General features: G+C 36.0%; 1 protein-coding gene across 1 annotated transcript in view; it reads left to right on the top strand.

Annotated features, from left to right (window-relative positions):
- Positions 1-12,130, top strand: part of LOC149779832 (FACT complex subunit SPT16-like) — an 88,660-nt gene extending 76,530 nt beyond the window's left edge. Inside the window, exon 25 of the mRNA XM_089936502.1 lies at positions 4,664-12,130. Within this exon, the coding sequence (XP_089792628.1) occupies positions 4,664-4,806 (143 nt within the window). The 3' untranslated portion in view covers positions 4,807-12,130. The remainder of the gene's footprint in view (positions 1-4,663) is intronic.
- Positions 12,131-20,342: the final 8,212 nt, after the last annotated feature.

Genomic DNA, 20,342 nt, shown 5'->3' with positions numbered 1-20,342 from the left:
CTTGGGATTTCCTATGAACTTCGACTCGGATCTACAATCACATCATGCATGGCCTCGTATTTATTTTACTTGGGATTTCCTATGAACTTCGTTAATTCTCATCTGATGGCACATATGATGGGAATTCCATTTCGTTTTTGCAGTTAAATTTGAATGTGTTATGCAGAGCAAAATATTCATGCATCCCTAACTTTCCTCTTTCTTTGGCAGGGGCAAGGTCAATTTTTGGTCAAGTTTTGGTTAAAATTGTTCTCTATGGACATTAGTTTAAAAACTTCGGGGAGATAGCGGTAAAACTTGGAATGTAGAATTAGGAATCATGCCATCTCGTTTCCATGCACTATTGTTCTTGCTTTGACACCAAGACATGATCATGGTGATTAAGCTCTTTTCTAAAATTTCTCTGTACGGTCACAAGTCCCAAACCATTGGAAGGTTATTATACATGGACTGTAGAATTAAGAAGCTCAAACCTTTGGTATTCATTTCCCATTGCTCCGAAACCTAGGCAAGGTCAGGGTATTGGAACTTTTGGCCAAGTATTTGTTTGAAGTTTTTGCCTTGAGTCCCAAACTCTGGAAGAGATAACTGTTCATACTTTGAATGTAGACACTGTAGCAAACACTACCATTTGCATGTTCAGGCATTCTTATTCTCTCTGACCATCAAGCAAGGTCAGTGAAGGTAGAAAACAAATGTACGATTCAAGATTTAGGCAAGACATATAATGCATTAAAAAAATTCTGTTGCTATGATCAGTCACCAATCTTAGCAACCATGATATAATTTCTTATTAGATCTGGTTTTGATTGGAACAAAAGCAAGCTAGTAGACAGTTGTATGCACCATAATTGAAAGAATATAAAAATAAACATATGGATGATAAGGAAACACACAAAATAAATGACAATTATTGGACTGAGATTTTTGTTATTGGTATTGTTTGTACTGGATTGGGAGGAAAATATGCAGACTTGTCTTTTAATTCTGCTACAGATTCTTGCTCTTACTAATTCCATTGGATTTGGAAATCATCCCACAGAACGTTTTCAATCATTAACACCTGCAAAATGTAATACAAATTCAGTTGCTATTTGTTAGCAGGACTGACCTAGTCTTACCTCCAAAGATGGTGGTAATGTTAGTGCAGTTCATTTTAACTTGTCAGCCTAACTGACCAATCCCCACATATCAAAAGAGTGTGATAATGTTAATGCAGTTCGGTAAACCCTATCAGCAGGACTAATATAGTTCCTCTAATGTTAATGCTGAGAATCTGACCACATAGTAACAGCTGTTGAAGGAAGATAATAATAAATGACTGCATGGTTTCATACTATCCCACTACAGTGGTCCCCCCCTTTCAAAGAACCCCCAAACCAGTGGACACCCACTTTATACAGCCAGAATCCCATGGCACTGATGTGTTTGTGTTCAAAAGTAACTCTCAGGGATGTCCACCCCCTCCAGTATGAACAGTGGCAGGTATTTCAGTGCAAAATCTTGTCAAATTGACCCCTCAAGAGTGACCACATTTTTTTTATAGATTGAAATGTCACTAATATTTGTTAATTTCTTGACACATTGACATTTGTTCCAACATGCCATTAAAATATCTTGAATCTATACAAAGCGGTAAGTAATCTGATTAACTTTAATGCTGTTGTTTCCTTGGATGTTAGGTTTTGTCACTTTGTCACTAACTTTTATTACCACTGAAAATTATCAACACGACAAAAGCTAAGCACTGAAGCATAGCATTGTTCAGCTAAATCAGCATGACATAAAGTAACCAGTTACTAAAATGGTTTGTCAGACTTTCTGGTTGTCCTCTCATAAATTACAAAATGTGGGAAAAAGTTGATCTTGTGACAAGCTACCCTCCTTTCTAAACACTGAGCATTTCATATGATAATGAGAAATTGCCCATGAAGGAATAAATTGTTGCAAAATGCAAAGTGTCATCAGAATTCTCAGTTTAGAATGAAAAGTGAAAGCAGTTTGGCTAAATGAAAAGAGGAAGTCCTTGGATAGCTATCGAGAAATTTGATGTCACAAAAGATTTAGATGAGCATCGTCAATATACATTCAGCTGAGGTGAGAGAGATGCTGTAATTAACAGATTACAGGGATAGTAACAACCAGATGTACCAGACAGACCTGCCGACTCGTACGATTTTGCCATTAAGACTTCTGAAAATGACCCTTAAAATATGGACTTAATGGAATAAAAGCAAAAAATATAGAAATATTGTTGCTGTGAAATCCGAATAATTGGCTTGTCCTTGCTTGATTTGGATCTATTTTTACATTAGATTTAGTGGAGTTAGGCTGGGAATCAGACTAAATTTACAGTAGGACTTCACACACTTTAAACTGCAAAGTATCTGCATGATCAAACTGTTAATTTTAAAACGTTTTGAAAATGGCTCCTTACAAGCGATTCATGATGAAGACTAAAGGGAAAATAAGTCTTAAAAAACATTAATAATGTATGTTTAATATATAGATGCAGATATCAGGCAACTAATGAAATAATTTTGCATGTCTGAAGTGTTAAAAGTTATTTCATGATGTATTGTAAATCCTAGATTGTCTCCCACGATTTCCCAATATCCTACTTGAATTCTCCACCGTCAACTATTACCAGACTTTGTGAATGTGCACTCCGGGATAAGGAAGTAACATATTGATTTCAGGCTTACTGACGGAATGAAGAAAGGTTTCTTCACAATAGCTTGAGTTTTTCATCATCTGTGGTTACCAAACTTTGTGGATGGCTTGCATCTTGCACTTGGAATAAGGAAGAACCCTATTGATTTTGATCAAAGAGCCAAAGGGCAAGGTCACTAACTGAAAGAATAAATAATTGTTTCTATGCAAAATGTTAATTTGATATGATGTACCTCAATGAAATTTTTTGGATAGCTTGCAGTTGGGATAAGGAACAAGGCTATTGAATTGGGGATGAAAATATCAAGGTCACTGTCAGGAAGAAGAAAAATGTTTCTACATCACAGACCTGGCCCAAACTTTGTAGATATGGTACACATAGGGTCAAGAGAAAGCCTGTCAATTTTGGGGTCAAAAAAGGAAAGGTCAGAGTCACTCTGACTGAAGAAGAAAAATGGTTTCTGCAAAAAAATAAACCCATTAATTTTTCTGCCATGAGGACTACCAAACATGGGTGTGCATATAAAATGCCATTCACAGTATTCTTCTTACTGCTCCGGTGGCCTAGTGGTTACAGCGTCCACCTTAGATGCGGGAGGTCGTGGGTTCGATTCCCGACTGAGTCATACAAAAGACTTACAAAAATGGTACTAACAGCTGCCTCGCTTGGCGCTCAGCATTAAGAGGTTAGTGTTAGAACTGGTCGGCTTGGTGTCAGAATAATGTGACTGGGTGGGACATCATGCTACATGTATGCGGCATGATGTCTGAGTGCTAGACATCACTAGAAACTGCAACATTGCAGACATTGTAGCAGTATGACTGAAAAATTGTTAAAGCTACATTAAAAATCCAAATCACTCAAAGTATTCTTCATGTAAAATAGCTTTGGTTCTAGACCAGATACCTTCACAAAAGTATGTGAGACACTTAAGGTCTGGATAAGGCCTATTCCTTTTGAGGTGATAAAGTTTTTTTTTGTAACCTTTGTTCTAGAACAAGTTTCTTAACCAGATATAGTGGATGGCATGAATTTAGGATAATAAATCAAGCAATAGATTCCGATATGTTAAGATCAACAGTCATAGTGATGGTATACCCAATAAAATAAATAATTTCTTCTGCTTATTAGACATCATACCTTGATCAAAGAGGTCCAGGCCATTGAAACCCATTAGTAAGTGATCTCCACTGCTAATAATGAGTTGACATAGGTGACTAAAACTAATAATACCTTCATGTGATCAATATATGCATTCTGTAAAGGTCAGTAATCTTTTTGTTATTCTAAGAAGACCCTGCTTAGAAAATTTTAAAAAATTCTGTGTGGTATATTCTGTGGTCCCCCATGGACAGCATTATGAGTACTGCATTGGGTATTTTAAGGTGTCAGGTCTGTTATGGTTTGTTTAGCAGATTTATCATTGTCACTGAAATTGGACTGTCCGTAATGTCTAATTGTATTTTACTTGTCATCTACCATGTTTACTCACTTTTCAAGCCAGGACCAACTGCAAACAACATATACCCTTATCTTCCATCACATAATGCAAAATTAGGGCCCATGTTTGTTATAGTGATTAGTCTTGGGGGCCCCGAGTGGTCTAAAGCGCTCACCGTTACAGATCACTGCCATCTTGCCTCTTTCTGCATCAGTTTGAGTCTCGGATTCGGCTAATGTGGTTATGTGAGAAAGCTTGCCAGTAGCTTCTCGTGTGTCAGTAGTTCTTTCCATGGGTTTTCTGGGTTCTTCCTCCGCCATTAATGCTGGCCACCATGTATAGCCTATCTTGTGCTGACAAATGGCGTTAAACCCTACAACAACAACTGATTAGTCTTAACAAACTGTACAGACCCAGATCTGACAGCACATTATATAAATGCAGATCTGGGTCTGTGCAGTTTCATCGGACTTTGAGCAAATATAGAAGAAAAGAAAAAGTTTAATGGCATCACTGTCACCAGTCTTCAATTAATTATCTCTTTTCAGCGGACGCAATGCGTGATGAATATGGGAGTGATCATGATAGAGCCCAACAGCAAAAGAAACATAAAAAGCATCACAGCCCCAAGAAACGCAAACACTCCAGCAGTCCTGACAGGAACAAAGATTCCAAGAAAAAGAGGCATTGATTAAAGATGTGAATAAAAAGAACTGTTAATCAGAACAAATCATCAAAAAATCAGGCTTTTCACGGATTGCTGGTAAAAGTTGTATTGTTCATGCAGCAAAAGGAAGGACACTTTAGGAATTTCTTCTGAATTCTTACGTCATTAGCTTCAGAATATTCCACTTCAGGAATTCCTTCTATATACAACAGAATCTCTTTGTATCCATTTGGATACTGGTATTAGAGTTGTCTAAAATGGGGGCTATACATTTCATGTTGTGCACAAAATGATGTTTTTAATGTTATTTTATGGAGAGGGAAAAAATTACCCTTACAGTGTGAGCATATTTGTTGATTATTAAGAGAAAACATTTGTTCCAGGATTATTCCTTACAATCGATGCAACTCATTTAGTTGATTTTGGAGCAAACATTGCATGTATTCACACATTTAAGAAAAAGAAAAAAATTCAGGTATAAGATATCTTTTTAGTCTTTTTTCCCCATTAAATATATCAAAGTTTTCTTTTTGGAAGGAACAGTGGATATTTTCCTTCTGATATACCAGTGAGTCATCTTGGATAAAGTGAAATTCATCAATTTAAATGTTCATGCAAGTTTCTCTTCAGGATTTATAGACAAGACAACATTTTAGATAAAAAGGAAGAAAGATGCATAAAAAGACAGGATTTGGTATTTGTGCTAGTCCAGTCACCAATGGCTAGAAAAGATAATGTTGGATTAGTGAATTAAAAGACATGAATGCAATCCTTTGCATCCAGTCATGGCAAGAAACTTACAATATAAAGAAAAAGCAGAACAAAATTCCCTCCAGGTTATAAGTATACATTTTCCTGGTCATCATGATATTTGACTTTTGAATTTGATGATCAGTTGTGTTTACAAGTAGGACTGGATTGTGACTAGAATTATATGAATTTGAAGTTTTGTCTTTAAAATGGGTCCTTTGATGGATAAAACATCTGATTCCTATAATGTGATAGATAAGTATCTAACTGTAATATACCAAAAATTTCACAGTACTAAGCTTATTGGGACCACTAAAAACTCGCAGTACTAACTTTATTGGGACTACTAAAATCTATGAAGAACTAGCAAGTTTTTAACTTTCGATTTTCTGCAGATGCAATTTTTGTCAAATCCCAATTTAAAGAAGTCGAACAATAGAGGCAGTCATATAGGTGTTTAATGTCTTGACAAATCTAGACAAGTGTTTGTTTCAGTTCAGCAGAAAGAATGAGTTCGATATGGTGGTTCAGTACTGTGACAAATCTAGAGAAGTGTTTGTTCCAGTTCAGCAGAAAGAATGAGTTTGATATGGTGTTGGAATATTCTGAGGCCGTTAGTTCATTATGTATATATCTATACCCTATCTAACGAGTTTGTCCCGCAACTCAGAACAAAGTGCTTGTGTGGTTTTGTATTATTTACATGTCTCATTATTCACACATTCTTCTCAGGTTTTTTATGTATCCTTTTAAGAAAAAACTGAATTGAGGTGTTTTAAGGTTTATGACATAATGTACAACCCACTGAGAAAAAAAAACTATGAGACATGTAATCAGGGCCTGGCCTAAATAGATACAGTTCAATGATTTACTCTTTAGCTGTGGGTTTTTCAATGGGACATATGATTGGGTTTAAACTGCAGTTACATGCAAGTTACTCTGCATCCAAGTAAAATTTAGAGCAAATTTAAGAGATCAACACAAATTAAATATATTGAATTATACAACAAACTCATTAATTTCCAATACTCCATATTAATGCATTGAACTCTTAAGTTGAAAAGTTAAGTTTCTTCTTTAGAAACAAAACGATGATTCAGTCTGATTACAACATGTGCTGATAATCATTTAGACATCATTTTTCGATTCGAAATTGTTTAATTTTCTTCACTATATTTTCTACTTGAAAAGTTGTGGGAATTTAAAATGTAAACAAAAATACAGTACCTTGCCTGTGCCCCAGTGATGAAAAACTCTCAGCAACATTGTAACAATATTTAATTTTCCTAAATTTCAGTCAGTTAATGAAGCTTCAGCTGCTCTCGATAATACATGTACCTTTATGTTCAAGATGTTTTTACCTTTTGTCCTCAAGATTTATGCAACAAATTTGAATCCTCCATAATATTAATGGATAAATTTAATGATCCTCCACTTATATTTGCTCCATTCAGAGTTTGTTTTTTTAATATCCTGACACCATATTTAAAAATCAGGCCAAAATAGTTTTCTGGTTGGTGTTGGTTTTTTAGATGATTTATGTTCTGGAATGTCTGCAGCTGAAATGAGGTAACAGGTACACAGTTCAGAGGTTTCTTTTCTTCAGATTCTTAAACCTTTTTTGGTCTTACTGCTGATAATTGAGCATTTTTTTCAAGATAAATTGTGCCACCCCCACCCACCCCTCATAAGAGTGGATTGTTTAAAGTTAAAAAATGGTATAGACATTTCTTACATTACACATTGTAGTTTCCCATTTATTACAATAAATAATTCCAAATATTTTATAAGTAGAGTACTGTTAAATATTTCAAGTGGTAAAAATAGCTCCAAGCAGGGTGTATGATAGGTCGATTTTACGTGTGATAAATATTGAACATCAGAATTGAACTACAGATCAGCCCTATAACGACTAAACAAGCAATATGTAAATATTATAGGTAGTAATGTATGTGTACATTTTATTTTGTAAATTAGCAGAACATCAAACCATTCTTAAATGTTATTAGTTGTATTGGTGGCAACTTGATGCTTCTAGGTTTTAAACTGGTGTGAACAAATTGTCAAAATTTGTGTATTTGTATGCATGTTGTTGACTATTCAAACCAGCTGTAATGTTGTTGCAGATTATTTTCTATACATACAAGTAATGCTTCACATAGTTGAACTTGTGTCAGTATTGCATCATTTAACAGCTGGATTTCATAATTCACTACAAACCCATTAGATGTATATAAAAGTTAATCAGCCAACTGTAATAATGTTGTTGCAAGATATTTGCTGCAGATTCAAGAAACACTTCACTGTTTATGTTGTCAGTATTAAATGACATACAGCAGGATTTCATAATTCACCATAGCCTATCAGCATTTAATGTATATTAAACAACCAGTCTTATATTTTCACACTATTAGAGTCAGATTTTCTTATATCAACTGATCTTTCTCTGCAAAAAAAAAATATTTTTTAAAAAATTAATAAATTGTACTTCTATTACCTGATTATGAGGGAAGAAGAAAATAATTGAAGTGGAAATTAGACAAAACAGGTGCCTGACAGAAGAACACAAAATCCAAGGTTACATGGTTTAATAGTGTGATTTTGCTTTGGCCAGTGGGATTACACAGTTGATGTTAGAGAGAGATATATACTTACAGAAGATCTCCAGATATTTCATTAGGATAATGTGGTAAAACTCGCTTGAGAGACCAGGGTCTTCATGCAGATTTATGTAGGATGTAGTATTATGTGCTTTGATGAGAGACCATCAAAGCATACAATACTGCATCATACAAAAATCTGTGCATGGATAACCTGGTACTAGTGGTCTTTCAGTACTGATTCTCCTGTATGGAAACATGTTCTCGACGTTGAGAGAATAATAATTTGTAACAATATATTACATAAACCAAAAGAAAATTGAAATATTTACAATGAATAACCAGTTGTAGGGTAGTTTACATCTAAATAAAGCTTCTGAGTAACAGGTCATTGCAGAAGCAAAGCTAAAAATGGTCAGAATGAAACGAAATTGTCACTGCTTTAACAACCTGGACTTAAGGTTGTCTCACTTCTGTGATGAAATCTTGCAAAACCATGAAATTTTTAAAGTTTTGTCTCAAGTCATCACATGACAATTTCATGATGTCAAAGTATGATGGAATTGATAATGTTAACCATTACTTTAGTCATTGTAAAATAAATAAAAAGAAAATAAATCATGTGATGGAATAAAACTGAATTTTTCTTTTCTCAGTCTTTGAAAAATAAATGTGAGAGAAAAAGATATTTTTCAGGTTGGCACCAGTACAAGGAAATACCATAATCTGAGTTAGTTGAGCAAATGGCAAATAATGCAACCCCATGACTGGAATTTCCTTGTCTTGTAGTCCTGCGATGTAAGACGCCTATCAAGTTATTTATGTTTAGGTCAGTGTGTACCTGCCTAAATGTATCAAGCTATTTATGTTTAGGTCAGTGTGTACCTGCCTAAATAATGTATCAAGCTATTTATGTTTGGTTAGTGTGTACCTGCCTAAATAATGGCCTTGTGTAGCATGATGCCCACTCGACTGATGGGAACCAGGGGCCAAAATTTCAGGCATATCTCACAAAAATGGCAGCCGATACAGATGCTTTTTCCACAAATTAGAATCATTTTGATTTTGTCAGACTTTACTTTGATGTTTTATACCTAATGGATTCAAATTCTGACACAAGCAAATGGACATGTTTTCAAGTTCTGTTGCCCTACATTTAGTTTGGTTGGAATGCAATGGAACCCAAGAATGTCGAAATTGGAGTAAGTTGAAATAGTTTCTTTATTGAAATGAATAAAAATATACTAAAATTGAAGAAGGTGTTTAGATAGCTTCATTTCATTCAAGATACTTATCCTTGTAAATGATTTCAGCAATCCTGGCTTTCATCGCAGGACTACTTGTCTTGGTGCCAACTCCATCAGAGGTTATGTTAACATGCCTGCCAAAATGCAAGGTGCCATGTGAAAACAGACTTTGACTCCCCGACATGGTCATATTCATAAAAACAATTATCAGTAATCTTATTTTAGAAAGAGAGGGAGCTTTCTTGTCGCCATGATATAACCTGTAGTATATAGAAACAGTAACTTTACGCTTACAGAAAACTATTGCCCAGAAGCAGTTTATGCAGTTGATTGTCATATAGGCAGTTAAAAGATAACGGTGGTCATTAATAAAGAACCACAATTGCACAGCTTGTTTAACTGATTGCAAAATAGGTAGGATGATTTTATTGTTGATGAGTCCTTTCAGAACTGCTGTGGAAGAGCCTAGTAAGCTAATTCACACAGGTAATTTACATGAAGTGGGACAACTCCATTTGTTGTTTTTAAGTATGACAAGTCAAAGAAATTCATGCTCTAATAAATAAAGTTATTTCATTGCTTTGATGGACAGTGTTTAAGGCATTTTTATGAGTATTGGTATGTTCGTGATCAGTGGCAGTGTTCCTTTGAAGTCGGATTTTACCCCGTATTTAAAATACAAAGCTTTTTCATTTGGGTATATTTAATAGTGCAGAAGTGAGATTAATTTTTTTAAGGCCAAATGTTGAAACTCCACTTTGATAAGGGAAGGATGAACCATCTGCAAAGTGAAGTCTGTTCATTGCAAGTACAGCAGTAAATGGGATCATTTTATTCTTTGCTTATACTCGAACACCCTGGAGTGTAATGACATCCATCAAAATAGTAACAGTTCAAAGATTAATACCATTTGCATTGCTTTCAAACCTAGTGTTGAATTATTTAGAGTAACAAAGCCAGCCTCTAATCTGATTTTTTTTCTGACCTTTTTATATATAAAAAAGACAATAATAGATAAAAATAAAGCCTGGGCTGTTCCAGTTAAACATACATGGTACCCAGGGAAGGCAGTTTTTAAAAAATATATGCCAGGGAACTTTGATTTCAGAGAGTTCAAATTAAAATGACAATTGAATCAGAGTACCCTGCTTTAAAAGTGCCTTCCCTAGGTCCCATGTATGTTTTAATGGAACAGCCCTCTTCGTTTTCCTGCAAATCAGAGCAAGATATTTGTTTTCAATGATTTTTGTTTTATAAAAAGTCTAGTTCCATTACCATTGCCACCTACCACCACAAGAAAATGAATGGTCAGTCCCTCAAGCATTTACTTGGGTTGGGGGTGGGGGGGGCAACTGTGTCCATTGAGTACCTTAACAAATTTACTATTGCTCTGATTTGTTGAAAAAAGCAAATTTTATCCAATTATGTTTGTTGAAGGAGGAAAAAATATTTTGAAATCATGATTTTATTTCCTGGGTGCTAAGAAAATTCTAGCCCCTAGACCAGAAGAGCTTATTAGATGGCCTGTTGTCTGTCTTCCACCTCTGACAGCACTTACCACAGGTTTGTTATTGTTACTCCTAAACTACTTGAGAATTCTCATGAAACTTCACACACAATACATTCTTCCCAAGGTCTATGTAGTTCTAAATGATGATGTAGCTGCTCAATTGTCCAATATGGACACCACAATCTTGTTGCAAGTCCACTTGAATAGATAGATGATCCTGTCAGCATAGGCTTTGAACTAAGACTTCATATGATGTCCAGTTTTTTTCCTAATGAAAATGATGTTGATCTAACATCCAATATTGGTTGCCAGTGCATCAAATATAGCCACCTCAAGGGCCATCATGAAAATCTCTTCACTACTCCACCTGAATGATTAGTAATATCAGAATGGGCTTTTCGCTAGAAGTCTTACATTATCTAGTTGGACTGGAATGGAAATGGTGTCAGGTGCCAGCCTGTCTTTAAATATGGTTGCCACAGTGGGCATATTGAGTCATTAATTCTCCTGAAGGGCTGGTTATATTAATACTGGATTTTCATCAAACGTTGTGAAGGTATCTAGTTGGTTGTAAAAATTTATAATGGTGGTGACTTTTCATCCAATATGACAAAAGTAACTAATTTGAAAGTCATATCACTTGAAGATCAGAGATAGAAATGGTCTCTTGAATATTTGGAAAATCTGGACATTAGAGGCAGTCCCGTTGAGGGACTCTTTGTCGTATAATTTCTTTGTCTTTGGTGATAATATTGACAGTGCAAAGTCTGCCAACTATTTCTTATTAAAATTTTATTAAATGCTTCATTGAAAAGATCTTTTATTTTCTTCGATTCACATTTGAATTTCAAGTAATTTTCTATGTTCTTGTATGAGAAGACAACTGGTTTTCAGCTGTATGATGTTGCTTTTTTGTGGTCATTCACTGACCCTTCTTAGTACCACAAAACATTTTTTGAGACCCCAGAAAGCCCCAACACTATCTGAAAGGTTCGCAGTTATGTATTAATATTATTCTCTACCTCTTAGTTCTAAAGCAAAAGAGATTTTACCAAACACATGATGACCATCATGCCATTTGTTTTCCTTGTCAAGTTTTCTTAATTTTTTTCCTTGCAGCTACTTTTTGAAATATCGCTGTAAATAGGACCAGTGTTAGTATTTTGAATGTTAAAGATGCATTTATGTACTCAAATAAATAGTAGTAACTTCATGAATTTGTAATAAAAAAATAAATCTTTGTTTTCTGTATTATTGTATGCAGTAAATACTCTAGTTTTGGGATGAATAATCTCTCCCTCCCATCCCCCCCCCCCCAATTTTAATTACACTCCAAAAGCATTCCTGTGCCCTTTGCTCCATATTCATACAAAATGAGTATGTACACATGTGAAACCTTGTGATCTGCAACTTTAAACACATTGAAACTAGAGAAATTAACATTTCTGGATTATCTTTTCATTTGTGTGTGTGATTTGGATTTTTAACGTCGTTTTAACGATGTTTCAGTTATATCGCTACGATGTCTGCAGTGTGACAGTTTATTGTGATGTCTAGCACTGGGGCATCATGCCGCAGATATGTATCATGATGTCCCACCCAGTCAAATTATCCTGACACCAGGCCGACCAGTCCTAACACTAACATCTTAATGCTGAGCGCCAAGTGAGGTAGCTGTTAGTACCATTTTTGTAAGTCTTTGGTATGACTCACCTGGGGATCAAACCCACAAAACGAGGCGGATGCTCTAGCTACTAGGCCACCTGTACAGTGCGTTTTCATTTGTAATCTTGCCATTGATTTCAAATTTCATTTCATTGAAGTTTGGTTTTCATTTTTGGAGTGAGGTTAAGTTTATTTTCTGTGCAAAATTTCAGAGTCATTAAAGTACTGTAAGTATGGAGTCAAATTTTAGTATTTGATTCCATGCATTGCTTAACCACTGGGAAGCCGGTCTGGGCATCAACAGCTCACATGCAGCTTGATTATGCAACTTCTGATACACAATATGTAGTGAATAGTACACATTTAATTGTATTAAAACATGTTATCAGTAAATTGTTGATGTATTTGCCTTATTATACTGAAACATAAGATCAATCAAGGATAAAACATGAGCTGCACTATTGATTACGCAGATGAAAAACTAGAGCTTATGCAATGTCATCATCATCATCATCATCATCAGTCCCGTAGTGTGGAAGACCATTGGGGCACCGCACAAGACCTAACAACCAACTTCCTCCATATCTCTCGATTTTCCATCTTTCTCGGTGAGTCGGTCAGTGTCAAGCGTGTCCACGCTCGAATGTTGTCTTCCCACCTCTTTCTTTGCCTGCCTCTCTTTCTTCCTCCTTGTACAGTGCCTTGTAGGATTGTCTTGACAAGTCCTGATGATGGTGAGACATGCATGTACCACTGCAGTTTCCATTTTTCAGGTTGTCATCGTGAGGCTCAATGGCTTGTCTTATCCTTCGCCGTATTTCTTCATCGGTGATATGGTCTTTGTATGTGACACTGAGGATCTTTCAGAAACATCTCTGTAGCATGTATCATTTTCTCCAAGTCCGCTATTATGGTCAATGATTCGCAGGTGTAGAGAAATAAGATCACCAGTGTGTGCATCAGTCTGACTTTTGAGCTGAGTGCGATGTTCTTGTCCTTCCAGAAGGACTTCGGTTTGCAGTGTACGTCTGTTATTTAAATTTTGTTAGTGCTACTTCTCCAACTGCTCCGGTGGCCTAGTGGTTAGAGCATCTGCCTCGGATGCGGGAGGTTGTGGGTTAGATCCCCAGCCGAGTCATACTAGAGACTTAAAAAATGGTACTAACAGCTGCCTTGCTTGGCGTTCGGCATTAAGAGGTTAGTGTTAGGACTGGTCGGCCTTGTGTCAGGATAATGTAACTGGGTGGGACATCATGCTACACATCTGCGGCATGATGCCCCAGTGCTAGACATCACTATAAACTTCCGCATTGCAGACATCGTAGCGATATGACTAAAAATTGTTAAAGCTACGTTAAAAATCAAAATCACATCCCATGCTACTTCTCCATAATTACTGAGAGGATTGCCATGAAACTTAACACACATTCATCCAAAAATCTGGTTGGTCCTCCATGAAAATCATAACATCTCCATTATCTGATATGGCCACATCAGTTGCCATCTTGAAAATCTTGTTACCACTAATACTTCTGAATGGATGGTCATATTACATTGACGTTTTCACTAAATCCAAGTTACGATGTCTAGCTGGTCCCGAATAAAAATAATTGCAGCCTTGATTCAAATATTGCTGCTACAATCACCGTCTTGAAAATCTTGTTATTGCTACTCTTGAATAGATGATGTTGTTGTTGTTGTTGTTGTGGGGTTTAACGCCATTTTTCAGCACACGATAGGCTATATATGGCGGCCAGTATTAATGGTGGAGGAAGAACCCGGGAAAACCCCGGAAAGAACCACCGACCCACGAGAAGCTACTGGCAAGCTTTCTCACATACCCATATTGGCTGAATCTTAGACTCGAACCGACGCAGGCAGAGGTGAGATGGCAGTGATCCGTAACGAAGAGCGCTTTAGACCACTCGGCCACTCGGGGCCCCTGAATAGATGATAATATCAAGATAGGGTGTTCTCTTCAAGAATTTTTGTGGTGTATGGTTGGTCCTAATAAAAATAGTCTGACATTAAAATATGGCCACTAGGATTGTCATTTTGAAAATATGTTTACTTTAATATGTTTTTCACTACGAGAATTTTTGGCATTGGTTGGTTATAAGTGAAATGGTTTTCGCACCCCACCCGAAATTGTATGGCCGCAACAGCAGCCATCTTAAAAATCATTTTAAATCGGCAGCCAACTAAGAAATCGTGTTATTATTCTTATGAATGGATGGATATATCAACATCTTTTTTAAGATAAAATATTTCTTTATTATGTCTGGTTGGTCCAAAATGAAAATGTTGCTGGTATGCCATACAACATGGCCACCCTAGTGGCAATCTTTAAATCTTGTTATTGCTCATCCTTCTTAATGGAGACCGCTCTGGTGACCTAATGGTTGGAGCATCACTATGAACTGTTATGTGTTTAGGCTTGAATAAGCAAGAAAGAATGAAAACAACAAGCTTTGAAAAATATAACCATTTATTTCCCTGGAAAAATGCTCTAAAAATGAAAAAATATGAGAACTTAGTTTCCAGAATCAAATCGAATAAGCAGTAACACAAGAAAGAATGAAAACAGCAAGCTTTGTGAAATATAACAAATAATTTATTTCCCTAGAAAAATACTGTAAAAATGAACAAATATGTAAAACTTAACGGTTTCCAGAATCAGATCCAAAAATAATACAAGAATAATCCACGAATAAAATTTTTGAAGTCTAATATTGAAATGTTTTAATGATTACAAGTTCGAGTCCGACAAAGAATCCAAGATGGAAGGTGATGATGTATGCTGTAGCCTATACTGTGTTTACGTCAACAGTTCCTTGTAGAAACATAATAATTAATCCTCGGGTCTTGGAAATCCAAATAAAATTTTCAAGAAAGGCCTTGTTCAATTATTCTGTATGAATACAGTAATATTTCCAGAGAAACGAATTAATCTTTTAGAGTCCAAGTAATCAGAAGAAGAATTGACATATAACTTAAAATGGTCACAAGAAAAGTTGACACCAAGTGTTTGAAAGCCTGTACTCTCCTATCTCTCTCTAAACATCACTATTAATACTTAGCATTTTGCAATTTCGGAAATGCCTAATTGCGAAATGGAGGATGATATGATAATGTTTACATGTAAAAGTCACATAGCTCCTATATGTCCTTGATAAGAACCAATTATTGTACTCCTAGAAAAAAGTTACTTACTTGACCCTCATTCAAGGCCAGGAACTATGTCAAAAATAGAAACATGTTTCTATTATTAGGTATCTAAGGAAAACTTGGGTCAAACTGAATTTTCTGGAAAATATCATTCCTTGTTAATGAAATTATACTATATTGACATGTAAAGAAAATAAAAAGATTCCAAAACCCACAAACAATCAAATCAAATCAAACACAAATTAAATCAAAAATAAATTAAATCAAATGTATGTAACAAATCTGTTGCACTGCAGACATCGTAGCAATATGACTGAAAAATTGTTAAAGCTATGTTAAAAATCTAAAACACACACACACACTCCTCCTTAATGGTCATATAAATAGTAGGTTTTATCTAAAGACTTCTAATGGTGTCTTCTTTGCCCTAAATGAAAATGTTGCCGATATTACATCCAGTATGGCAGCGACAGTGGCTAATTTGACAATTTTATCTCTTAAAAATATCAGCTGGTTTCAACAGCAATTAAAAAAAAAAAGGAAGACTTTTAAATTCCTAGAAATTCTTAGCCGATAGTAATGCATCAATCATGTCTCTGAGGAACTATTGTTATTCTTTTAGTGAGTGACTTTTACCTGTTGACCCCCAAATCGATTGGTGGCTTTTTCCTTACCTCAGAGTTATTTACAAAGTTTTGTAAAAGTAAATAGTAGAGAACTATAGTTGGTATGTAGAAATTGAATGGGGGATGATATGACAGTCATTCTGTAGCTTGATGTCATCAGAAAATCCATATTCTGGTGTTGCAATGGCTAAACAAGAAACTACTTCATGTTGGACAATTACAATAAATGCATTTACTCCAGTAATGACATTTTTTGTATGTATTTTATTATGGGCCATTGGCCTAAAGTGCAAAAATAAAGAATTTTGTTGAATCGTAAAGTTTAATCAGGACACCAATTATCTGCAATTGCTGACCAATGAGAACTGAAATGTTCCCCAGAATCTACAATCTACCATGCATAATTTTGATGGAGGGTAAATACACAGATGAATAAAACTGGAGTCAATTGATCAATTAGTCAATAGATTTCTATGTGTAGATTGATTGCTAGATGAATGGATGGATTGGCCGATTGATCCAGTAGAATCTTTCCCGGGGGCCCCGAGTGGTCTAAAGCACTCACCGTTGAGGATCATTGGCATCTCATCTCTGTGTGGGTTCAAGTCTTGGGTTCAGCCAATGAGGGCATGTGAAAAAGCTTGCCAGTAGCTTCTCGTGGGTCGTTTCTTTCCTGGGTTTTCCCGGGTTCTTCCTCCATCATTTATACTGGCTGCCATGTATAGCTTATCTTGTGCTGAAAAAGCCCTTCAACAGCAACAGCAGCAGAATCTTTCCAAAAATTGCTGTGTAATGCTTAATACAACAGGTGAATGCAGTAATATTTTTCCCCCACTTTTTTTGGTGATGTCAGCAAAAGTATATAATGATGATATAAGGTAGAGTCTTGTGACATAGTGAGTTACAGGGAAGACATCAAAATACCCAAGTTTCATGGGTCTATTTTAAAGATAATTCAGTTATAAACTGGGGGGGGGGGGAGGGGAGCAGGACTTAATGATCAGTCACATTTAACTTAAATATATTACCTTGACTGTGACACATTGGATGCCATACAACAACCAAACACATTTTATTACCGAAACTAAACACATTTTTATTACCTTGACTGACATATTACGTCTTAGTGACAAACTACATCACAAGAAAAGGTAAGACTAAACAAGCATTCTATAATCCAAAATATAAATTTGTTTACCTAAAATATAAAGGCAGACAAAGCAAAAGAATTAAAAATAACTTGTGTATGAATTTCTAGAATTTCCTAAATGTACTTTACTGTCAAGAGTGATCCAGAAATGATTCAATGCCCCACATACTGAGTGAGCTTTGAACACTGAAGTATTTATACGTGCTATCTCAAGAACGTTGTTCACCCAATGTGATGTTGAGTGGCTACAGGTAAAAAGGTTTTAAATGAAAGAAATAGTTTTCTTGATTTATGACGATGTCTAGTTGCAGTTTTCTTGATTTACTACAGTGTCTGGTTGCAGTTTCCTTGATTTACTACAATGTCTAATTGGAGTTTTCTTGATTTACTACAGTGTCTGTTTGCGGGGGCCCCAAGTGGTCTAAAGCGCTCTCCGTCATGGATCACTGTCATCTCACCTCTATCTGCGTAGGTTCGAGTCTCGGGCTCGGCCAATGTGGATATGTGGGTCGGTGGTTCTTTCCGGGGTTTTCCTGGGTTCTTCCTCTACCATTAATACTGGCTGCCATGTATAGCCTATCTTGTGCTGAAAATGGCATTAAACCCTATAACAACAATAACAAATAAGTGTCTGTTTGCTGTTTTCTTGATTTACTACAATGTCTGGTTGCAGTTTTCTTGATTGACTACAGTGTCTGGTTGCTGTTTTCTTGATTTACTACAATGTCTGGTTGCATTTTTCTTAATTTACTACAGTGGCTGGTTGCAGTTTTCTTGATTTACTACAATGGTTGGTTGCAGTTTTCTTGATTTACGACAATGCCTGGTTGCAGTTTTCTTGAATTAATACAATGTCTGGTTGCAGTTTTCTTGATTTACTACAATGTCTTGTTGCTGTTTTGATTTACGACAATGGTTGCAGTTTTCTTGATTTGGTGGCACTCTAAAGTTTCGTATTTTGCATAGGCGTTAGAATTTTAAAGAAAGAGAATTTCCCCAGCTTTCCTCATTGGTTATGCTATTTTTCTTAAAATTTGAATATCTTAGGTATAATTCTAAGAACTTTTAATTCCCTTTATTTTGGTGTATGGTTGATGGGTGTAGTATGGGTTATAGAGTATACAGCTTGGCCTTGCTCCAGATGTGCACCTTTCAAAAAAGTGCTAGCTCCACTTGGTCATTTTCACTTCCTGAACTTCAGAGGTAAATTGTATAAAAAAAAGAACCGATAATGTTTTTTTACATTTTATATATTTGGTAATTCATTCATTGCACTTTCAGATTTACGACAGTGTCTGGTTGCTTTAAAGTAGGCTTCAAATTAGTGGGTATAAACACTTTTGCCTATTTGACTGAATTTTAGTTGATTTCAGTTTTCCCTGATTTTGAAGTCTTCAAAAGAATTGGGACAGTAAGATGATCTAATCCTTCTGAAGAACCATGTTATCCAAAGTAATTGAAGCGAGAGGTTGAACTCTCTGTGCATTTGTGAAAGCAATCAAAATGATCAGTTTGAAAGTTAACATTTTCAGAGTTAGGGCTTGCAAAGGGAACAAACTGCCCACAAAATCTAATACCGTTTTAACATCCCAGATAAAGAAATACGTGGGTGTGGGAGGTCTGATATGAAAAATGACTCATCATTAGTCGATGGTCTCCAAGACATGGCGACCAAGTCTGTAACCGAGTTGGGAGTACTATGACATTCAAGTCCAACCCTGATACAACGATGGATATCAAAGGCATTTGGTGAAGCAGTGGATGACTGTGAGAAACATAGAGCAGATTCCTCAGCTTTTGAAGGACTGAAATCTGACATTCGTTGTAATAATATTGGGAACCAAATCTGCTTCCAAGGGGAGCTGCCATTGCCTCTCTTGCTTGCTCTTGAGCAATGTTTGTGTTTGGTTTAAAAAGAACTTTGCAGTCTTCCAAATATCTTGGGATTGAGTTTCCATTCAGATGAACCACTAAAATGTTTAGACAGTAAATGTGCAAAAATATTTCTTTAAATGTGAATTGAAGAAAGAACAATGTTCTGTTAAAAACCCAGAGCCAAATATCTTTGGCCAGAAGCACAAGTTCTCTTTTAGATCCACTAGATGTTTCATTATCAGTTTTAATAAACATTGTTTTGAGAAATACACCGACTAGGTAAACCATACAAATTGCACTGACCTCACATGGATTTATATCCTGGCTTGTCTCTTTTGAGCTCCGTCTGCCTTTCGCAGATCTGTGTTCTTCATTCGCAAGAACTGTAAGATTATCACACCAACCAAACAAATATGCATGTTTCCAAGTAATAGGGATCCCACGCTACCGGGAAATCGGGAAAAAGTGGGGAGAAATGATATTTTTTTCCCAACCTTGAGAGGTCCTGGAATTTCGCAAATATTCATGAAAGTCGGGGAAAACCCGGGAATTTTCCGCCACGACTTGACGCCTGAAACAATCACTTAACTGAGTCGTAACTTAACTGATCGTGAGTTTAATTTATATAGTTCTAACCAGAATATTCAGAGGGTGCTGTATGGATCATTTGGGTGCTTGCAATAAACATATATGCTGAGTAAATCCAAATGCTCAGTGGATTAGATTCGTCTAGTATACTTTTTTTTTCTTCTCCCCAGACAGCTCGATATCCATATCTTTTCTTACATGGAAGCTATGAAAACCACTCTAGCATCACAAGAGGCAAACATGAAAACCACTCTAGCATCACAAGAGGCAAACATCGTGTTGGCAAAGTGTAGCCGCTTACCGGATGGCCTAGCAAACTAGATCGAGTGATACATGCATGAAATGGATAAGAAAATTACTTATTTTCTCAGAAATTGTGAG

The sequence above is a fragment of the Sinohyriopsis cumingii genome, chromosome 16 (assembly GCF_028554795.1).
Source record: "Sinohyriopsis cumingii isolate HCF-2022 chromosome 16, ASM2855479v2, whole genome shotgun sequence".
Taxonomy (NCBI): domain Eukaryota; kingdom Metazoa; phylum Mollusca; class Bivalvia; order Unionida; family Unionidae; genus Sinohyriopsis; species Sinohyriopsis cumingii.
The sequence above is the reverse complement of the archived record's forward strand: the minus strand, read 5'-3'. Positions and strand labels throughout refer to the sequence as shown.